General features: G+C 40.6%; 1 protein-coding gene across 1 annotated transcript; it reads right to left on the bottom strand.

Annotated features, from left to right (window-relative positions):
• Positions 1-4,373: 4,373 nt before the first annotated feature.
• Positions 4,374-5,693, bottom strand: LOC144648368 (uncharacterized). Its single transcript, XM_078507950.1, has one exon. The coding sequence runs from the start codon at positions 5,691-5,693 to the stop codon at positions 4,374-4,376; it is 1,320 nt and encodes a 439-aa protein (XP_078364076.1).
• Positions 5,694-9,283: the final 3,590 nt, after the last annotated feature.

The following is a 9,283-nucleotide window of genomic DNA, read 5'->3' as shown; positions in this document are numbered from 1 at the left end:
GAGTTGGCTTGTGCTGTAACAATATAAATTGTTTTACTGATATTTGTATTTTGAGGCATTTTAAGGCCACCTGAACGAATAAAATTCATGCCTGTGCTTAATTAATTTCTATTTGACATTGTTCTATTACACTTTTTTACTTTTTTCTATGACAACCCTATTGCTATTAGGTGTATGTAAGAACCTTTTTCAGCTAACCTGAAAAAAACAAGGTCTTACTCATGTTTTTTCTTTACTCATTTCTATGACCTATTTTGATTTCGTTGGCTGCTATGATAGTTACCTATCGACATCAATGTACATGCCATATTATGGGCCCGCATGCGAAGTCGCCACATGTTGTCTTAACTTCTGTCTGCTCATATTGTACACTTGACTTCTTAATGATCTTTCGTGCCACGGAAGGTGACCAACGAGCCGGTTTCCCTGTTGCAGCCAATCAGGAAACCCACATTAATGCAACCGGTCGACGTTGACAGAGACAAATGGTGCCAAAACCACATCATCGGAAATGTCCACTTCGAGGCCAATGAGATAGTTCCTTGTTATTCCACAGTACAACAGGCCATTTTTGTTTACTTTTGCGACGCGTTGAAGTGCGAGCATGCGGCTGTCCTCTCAATACTTTGTAAAAATGTGGCAATTGCCGCTGATAACAAGCAAGGCATTTAAATTAAGATAAAAAGGCGTTGCCTCTGAGGCAAGCTTGGGATTTAATGCAGACATCAAAACTTGTTTTTCTTCCAGATCGAGGTTGGAAGACATCCGCATTACTTCATCTAAAATTCACAGTTCCCGGTCAGTAGGACTTGCAGTAAACTTAAACAAGTCTAAAAAAATTAATCCCAACAACGACAAATGTCCTTTAAAAACTTTGTTGTTTGCCTTATTCCTGACATAGTGCACAGCAAATAGCTCAAGAGCGTCTACATGATTTAATCTAGTGTACTGTGCACTTTGTAGAGGACTGCCACTGTCAGGGTCTACACCCAAAATAATTCCATCGCCATCGTTCACACAAATGTTGTTCAAGGGTGTGGAAACATTTAAATCGTTACCTCTATCTGGCGCACACGTTTGGAAAGCACTGTGCCCCACTAACAGATAATGCAATGCATCCCCAGCATGGCCCTTTCTGTGTATTTTATCCGCTACGACCTTTAATGCCTTTTGCACTTCTGCATTTGCCAGAGGACTAACCGGCTCATTGGAAACCGCTAAAATCAAAAATTCTTGAAGAGTTCGGAAAACGCCCATGGAATCCACAAGTGAGGACGACGAGACACCAATTGTCACGTTGTCATCCAGTATTTCCGTGATTTTATGTCTGCGGCGCGAATCGTCTTGTGAACTTCTTGTCCTCCTTCTCTGCCCATCTTCATCACACAGAGCAGTTCTCCTACTCCAGCCGTCTGCAGTATTGCGAACTGATACTTTTGCTGTAGGGCAAGTCGTAATTTGCTGACAAATTGCTGAGAAGAACGATAATTGTTAAATTTTGGATGTCTGAAAGATTTTTTAGATAAGGCCTAAGTATAAATTGTAAGTTTCCTTTAAAGCGTGGTTTTCACTAGCGACGCAAGCACAAGCGCAATGATAACAGCTCATATTTCATCGTGAAAACATATTCTACGCAACCAAAAATACAACAGCCTTGAACTTTGATGCTTGTGCTCCTGCTTAAGGCAAGTACAAACACAAGGGTCATTCTCGTTCTTGAACTTGCATCGCGAGTGAAAACCAGGCGTAAAGGACCCTAGTAAGACTCCGTCATTTTTTAAGACATAGAATTTATGAAAACTGTGCGGTGCAGGGTCCATTAATCTTGCATTTCCAAACTTATTATGTGACTGGGAGATTACTTCATTGTGATTGCTAAAAACAGGCAATTCAACAGGAAACCCGCGCGCATCAATTTGCACTGCATGAGTTTAGAAGCGCATAAACCACACTCGATTTCAAAAAAAAGTTTGTTACAACACGGTTGAGCCTGGGAACCAACAATCAAATCGTGGCAAATGTCATTCTTCATTTAATTGTGTGGATGAAGTAAAAACGCGTACGCCAAACCCCACAGAAAATTTATTGTGCTATTTGTTCTATGCTAATTGAATTGCCCTGTAACTGATTAGCACAAACAAACAGCGCAAAATTGCAATCGATTCCATGTTTTGGGAATTTTGTCAGACTCTTTTAAACTTTAACTTCTAACGGTGAATGTCGCATAACATAACACATTTTCTCTCAAAAAAATAAGTTCGAAACTGCTTTCCAATATTCTAAGCTCTAATGTATTGCAATAGCGCTGATAAAGGAAATGGAAAATAACAACAACAACCATTTTATTTTGCCAAAGAATAACATAAATTATCTAAAATAGGCAAAAAACTACCCAGAATAAAAAATGTAAATATCGGTTATAGTGGTCATGCACTTAGCTTTATATCTCTTCGAGAGTTTACAGGCATACCACTGAAACAGAGGAAACAAATATTTAAATGAACATAACAAGGTTAAAAATCCCAACTTGCTGTTTTTAATGGATCCAACACGTTTTTCTTAATAACATTCTCAGAAGGAGGTGGCCTGTCTCTTTTGGGCCCAACATCTGTTTCTTCACAGTGGACCATCACCTCCCTTCTTAGGTATTTTTGAGGCCATTCTCTGTATGGCATGAAAGGGATCAAGCGCAACAGATACCTCATGGAACACAAACTTCAGTTTTTGCCTCTACTGACAACAATTATCGATGTAGATATGACGAACAGTGGAGCCCTGAGAGTTAAGTCTGTCTTTCAAATTACCAGTAATGAATTGATGTTCAACCTTGTGGAATGCAGTTCTCCAACAGAGTTTCCAGCACAACACCACTCCAATCTCATTTATGACTATGAACAAACCATCATACAACTGGATCCACTTGCCTTCACACCAAAAGCCGATGTTAGAGGATACTTTAAATGTGTGGTCTACACTTGAAGAAGGGGCTGTCATTTGACACATTCTCAAATTCATCTGGAGCACACGTTTAGAAAGCGCACTTGTGCTTGCGTCGCGAGTGAAAACCAGGCGTAAAGGACCCTAGTAAGCCTCTGTCATTTTTTAAGACATAGAATTTATGAAAACTGTGCGGTGAAGGGTCGATTAATCTTGCATTTCTAAACTTATTGTATGACTGGGAGATTACTTCATTGTGAGTGCTAAAAACAGGTAATTCAACAGGAAACCTGCGCGCATCCATTTGCACTGCATGGGTTTAGAAGCGCGTAAACCATTAAAGCCAAAACCACTACCTTATTACAGGAATACAACATTTTAACAATGCAAACAAAAGAGACACAAAATTAAAACGATTTTAAGAAAAATTCTGGTTAGATGCATCAAGTAAACATGTTGACATTTATTTATTAATGACAATAATTGTTAATTTCCTATAAAAAGGTTGTCACTCCGGGAAATAACAAAGGAGGAGGCTTATCTCGTGAACCAGTCAAACTTAGAATTAATTTTCTGTAGTAAGCAAGACTTTTCAAACGAGTTACAATTGGTTGCGGTTTTGTGGCACTGTACAATTACTCTACTACATCTATCAATTATTGGGCGGGCATTCGGCAGAATGTTAACAACTGTTGACAAAACAGATTCCCTCAACAAAAGTTCTACGATGAGCCTCTTCAGGATTTGGACAAATTCCTCCATTTCCAACAACAAGGACACTCGATTTCAAAAAAAAAGTTTGTTACAACACGGTTGAGCCTGGGAACCAACAATCAAATCGTGGCGAACGTCTTTCTTCGTTCAAGTGTGTGGATGAAGTAAAAATGCGTACGCCAAACTCCACAGAAAATGTATTGTGCTATTTGTTCTATGCTTATTGAATTTGCGCAAAATTGCGATCAATTTGACATGTTTGGGAATTTTGTCAGACTCTTAAACTTTAACTTTTAACGGTGAATGTCACATAACATAACACAAATACCGTACACTTTATTTTCTCTCAAAAAAATAAGTTGGAAACTGCTTTCCAATGTTCTAAGCTCTAACGTTATTGCAATAGCGCTGGTTAAGAAAATAGAACATAACAACAACAACCATTTTAAAAAAGTTAAAAGTTCAACTGAGGCCTTACACTACTGTGTTAAAAAGTTTTAAGATCCAAGCTTTTGCCGATCTACGGCATCATCAGGGATAATAGGAAATATTCCGCGCGAGGCTTATATACAGATGTAAAATAAAACGTGAGAAAAGCGAAAGAATGTGGGCGGTAAATGTAAATGCTAATTAATAAGATACAAATATGAATAAAAATGAAAATGTGGTCTAACGAGCGAGTGTCAAAATACAAAGAGTCTCTAGATATGTTAAAATAAGTATTAGAATAACAAGTCCGCGAATTCACTGCACTCTTCTCGTGAGTTGAGGGCAGGTTTGTAGTTCCGTATGTAAAAAGCTTCAAACAATCGTAGGTTTGCGGGGTCGTTTTCTAGTACAATGGTCTTGATTTCGATGCCTTTGTGGACTTTGTTTTGGCACTTTGAAATGTGTTTCTTCACGGAGGAATTGTCATTGTTCAGGTGTTCTCTTACTCGATTGTGGATAAAGCGTGTAGTGCTCCCGATGTAGTATTGGTTGCAATTGTTACACGTGAGTTGGTAAACAGCGTTGCGTAATAAGCACAATTTGGTGTCGGAGACAGGGCAGTTGGCCCTCGTGCATGTCCGTTCCGTGTTGTTCTGAGAGAGAGCTCGTCTAAGCGTGTATGACTTGTGCGTGACCCGTACTGGTATACCCTCTTTCCGGAAAATGTTAGTGATCTTGTAGTTGAGACGTTCGGAGACATATGGGATTTTCAAGTAAGACCATTCTGTGTTGGTAGGTCGAGGGTCTTTTTTATGCTTCTGAGAGTGTTTAGTTTTGTTTATAGTGCTTTCAGGATACCCGTTAAGACGGAGGACGTCGTCGAACATGTTTTGATGTTTTTTGGCGGTCGTTTTTGTGGAACATTTATCGTCGATACGTTTCCGCTCATTACGAATGAAGTTGATCTTTGATTTTTCCGGGATTGCTGATTGGTGATGAACAAATAGTGGTTTCTTTGCTTTTTTTTTGTAGAATTCAAAAGAGCTTTTGCCGTCTTTGAAGATGGTGACATTGAAATCAAGTAGTGATAGAGATAAGCCATTGGGTGTTGTTTCTGGTTTCTCAATTTCAAATTTCAATGTAGGGTGCAGATTGTTCATTGCATAGTGGAATTGGTCTGCCATTTCCTCGCCAGTTGTCTGGAGATAAATGTCGTCAACATATCTCCGGTAGGGGCTTATAGATAAGTGTGAGGAGAGGGCAATGGTTTCCAGTCGGTCCATGAACAGGATGGCCAGAATGCCTGAGATGTTGGAACCCACAGGCAGACCTTCTTTTTGGCGGTAAACTTGACCATTGAAGGAGAAGTACATGTTTTCTAGCGTGACTGTGAGAAGGTCTGATATGTCTTGTTTGGTGAGGCGGAGTATTGGGGCGTGAATTCTGTCGGTGGCGTTGGTAATGGCTTCTTGTATGGGTATTGAAGTGTACAAGGATACCACATCGAGGCTGCATGGATATGGTAGTGTTTTATTGGTGGTGAAATCGCCTACTTGGATGCACTTGATGAGCTCGAGGCTGTTTTCTAGATGCGCTGGAACGTCCTTCAGCATTGGTTTAAGGGCGTTGGCGAGCAGCCACGAGAGGCGCTGTGTTGGTCCATTGGTGTTAGATACAATGGGTCGTATTTTAATGACTGGACCAGTTTTGTGGGTTTTGATGAGGTGGTAGAACCTGGGGAGGTCGGTGTTTGTGGCGATGAAGCTCTTCCGGACAAAAGGGGGGAACTGGTTCTGTAGGCAGACGTTTTTCCTGTTATGCTTTAGTATTTAATGAAATGTGAATGAACACATTCAACATGGCTGTACAAACTACAACTCCGATTTATTACATGAAATCGAGGCAATCCATAGACCGGCGAACACGTGCTCTAAATAGAGACTGGGACTAGGACTTCTATTTCACAACATCTCCCTTTTTTTTAACAAAAATCTTGCATGCAACAAAATAAACGAAACTACAAGAAATGAGCATAAAAATCTGACTTATTCGTAATGTTCATGACTTGCATCAGACACACTGTTCACTTAATATCAACAAAGTCTGGTAACAACTTATGAAATGTTCTCACTAACTGGTCACATAGTCTTTGGACCAAACAGGTGTACGGATAACTCGACCACTGAAACTGACTTTCTCAGAGCTCACGGAATCATGGACTGGACTGGTGGTGTTGGTTTTGGATTCTTCTAGATCCTGCTGCTGATTGGTTGCTTCAGTTGTCTTAATCAGATCGCGCCTGTTGCTTCGGTAGCTTGCTCCTTCTGAGTCAATAATGTACGATCTTGGCGCTTCGGTTACCCTGGTAACTAGCGCAGGTGTCCATGTTTTCTGTCCTGGCTTTCTAACTCGAACAGTGTCTCCTGTATTCAGAGGTTTCAGAACTTTCGCATTTCGGCTGTAATACTGCTGCTGTATTTCTGCCCGACGACTGAGACCTTCCTTGATGTTTTCGGTTGGATATAGTGGCTTTAGCAATACAGGTGTAGTAGGTAGTTTGGTTCTAGTTCGACGTTCCATAAGCATCTGTGCTGGTGAGAGGCCAATTTCCTCAATTGGAGTGTTTCGGTAGTCAAGCAACGCAAGCTGATAATCCTTTCGTTCAACTTTTGCTTTTTTCATAAGGTTCTTAGCTGTTTGCACAGCTCGTTCTGCAAGACCATTACTCTGTGGGTATCTGGGTGATGAGGTAATATGCTTGAAGCCATATTCCTTAGCAAATTCTGCAAACTCATGGCTACTGAATTCAGGGCCATTGTCACTGACTATCACCTCAGGTATTCCATATCTTGCTAACTGTGGTTTGATAAGGTTAATCACTGTCTTGCTTTTACTGTTAGGCAAGTGGGACACCTCAAAGAACTTTGAGTAGTAATCAACCATAACCACATATTCTTGTTTGTCAAGTTCAAACAAATCAACTGCGATCTTTTGCCATGGCCTTTCAGGTAATTCATGGCTCTTGAGTGGTTCTTTTGCTTGAGAATTTCTGTACATGTTACAGGTATTGCACTTGGATACCACATCTGCTATCTGTTGGTTCATTCCTGGCCAAAACAAAATATCTCTGGCTCTTCGTTTACACTTCTCGATGCCTAAGTGGCTACTGTGTATTACTCTTAGCATCTCATCTCTGAGCGAAATAGGTACAATCAATTTGTCACTTCTCATTAGCAAATCAGCACACACAGAAATTTCTTCCTAAATGTTCCAATACTCGCGAAGCTCAAGGTCTACTTGAGACTTCCTTTCTGGCCATCCACTTTTCACTGTGGTCTTGAGCTTCTGTAGTGTTTCATCTTTCCTTGTTTCATCTTTAAACTCTTCCAATTTCACCTCACTGATTGGCATGTTTTCAAGGGTGAGTACCTCAAATTCATCCTTTGTGTTGGCTGCAGTTTCATTGCTTTCTTCTGGAGCACGACTTAGAGTGTCTGCAATGAACAAGTTTTTGCCTGGTTCATACTCCACTTGCAGGTCATAACGCTGTAACCTTAACATCATTCGCTGTAATCTCTGTGGTGTTTGGAATAATGGTTTCTTGAACAAGGCTTCCAAAGGCTTGTGGTCGGTTTGGACTTTTACTTTCTTGCCATAAACATACTGGTGAAATTTGGTACAACCATACACAATTGCCAACAGTTCTTTCTCTATCTGCGCATAATTTTTTTCAGCAGAGTTAAGTGATCTGGATGCGTAGCACACTGGTCTACCTTCTTGAAGCAAACATGCCCCAAGTCCATAGGATGATGCATCTACTGATACTGTAAGGGGAGTTTCAACATCATAATACTGGAGTGTCGCATCACTTGTCAACTTTTCTTTAATGGCTCGGAATGCTTTCTCTTGTCTTTCAGACCAATGCCATTCCACCTCTTTGTGCAGAAGCTCTCTTAGTGGCTGAGTTAGGTCTGCTAGGTTGGGTATGAATTTACCCATGTAATTCACCATTCCAAGGAATCTTAAAAGTGCTGGCTTATCTGCTGGAGATGGCATTTCCTCCACTGCACGCACCTTGCTAGGATCTGGTTTCAATCCGTTGGATGTCAACACATGGCCAATGTATGGAACTTCAGCTGTCAAAATCTTCATTTTACTTCGGTTGAGCTTCAGTCCAACTTTCCTTGAACGTTCCAACACTTGCTCTAGGCGATGGTTGTGCTCAACTTCATTTCTGCCCCAGATAAGAATATCATCAGCGATTGTCTTCACTCCACTCAAGTCCTCAAAGGCTTGAGTCATTCTCTTTTGAAAGATCTCGGGGGCTGAGTTGATACCAAATGGCATTCTAAGGTACTGGTATCGACCAAATGGTGTGTTGAATGTTAACAGCTCTGAACTTTTCTCGTCAAGCTTAATATGCCAAAAGCCAGATGTGGCATCAAGAACACTAAATACCTTGGCATCACTCAATTCAGCTGCAACTTCTTCAACAGTTTTCATAGGATAATGCTCTCTCTGGATAGCTTTATTTAGATCTCGAGGATCTAAACACAATCGCACCTGACCATTTGGTTTCTCCACGACTACTAAAGAACTAACCCATTCAGTTGGTTCCTCGGCTTTACGAATAACACCAAGTTTTTCCATGCGGTCAAGTTCTTCCTTGACTTTCTCTCTCTGAGTGAAAGGTATTTTTCGAGGTGGATGTACCACTGGACTTACATTAGGATCAATCTTAATTTGATAAGTACCCTTCAAACATCCAATACCATCGAACACATCTTCATACTTCTTGAGGATTTCATTGACATCTTGATTATTGTCACTGGACAGGTTTTCCTCCCCCTGGGTATCAACTGAGCTGACTCTCTTGACCAAATTTAAATCATGACAGGTTTGAAGACCAATTACTGGAGTGGCTGGATGCTCAATTATTTGAAATTCAACAGGGTGGGACTTTCCTCTAAGTTTCACATTGAGTGTAGCTTTACCCATCACTGGCATCTTGTGGCCTGTATAAGACACGAGTCGGGTTTTCGACTTCTTCATTTTCTCACGTGTCAGTTTACAATACAACGCATACGACAAAACATTGCATTGTGCACCAGTGTCTAACTCCATATTGACCTGGAGTTTATTGATCACTACACTTTGCATCCAATCTTTCTGAGTCAGTGGTTTAGTTCCCAAGACCCCAATA

Source organism: Oculina patagonica, chromosome 4 (assembly GCF_052425735.1).
Source record: "Oculina patagonica isolate OP01 chromosome 4, crgOcupat, whole genome shotgun sequence".
NCBI lineage: Eukaryota > Metazoa > Cnidaria > Anthozoa > Scleractinia > Oculinidae > Oculina > Oculina patagonica.
The sequence above is the reverse complement of the archived record's forward strand: the minus strand, read 5'-3'. Positions and strand labels throughout refer to the sequence as shown.

What these genes read in the sequence shown, in the direction of transcription:
- LOC144648368 (XM_078507950.1), bottom strand. Translation starts at nt 5,693, where the DNA reads ATGCTGAAGGACGTTCCAGCGCATCTAGAAAACAGCCTCGAGCTCATC.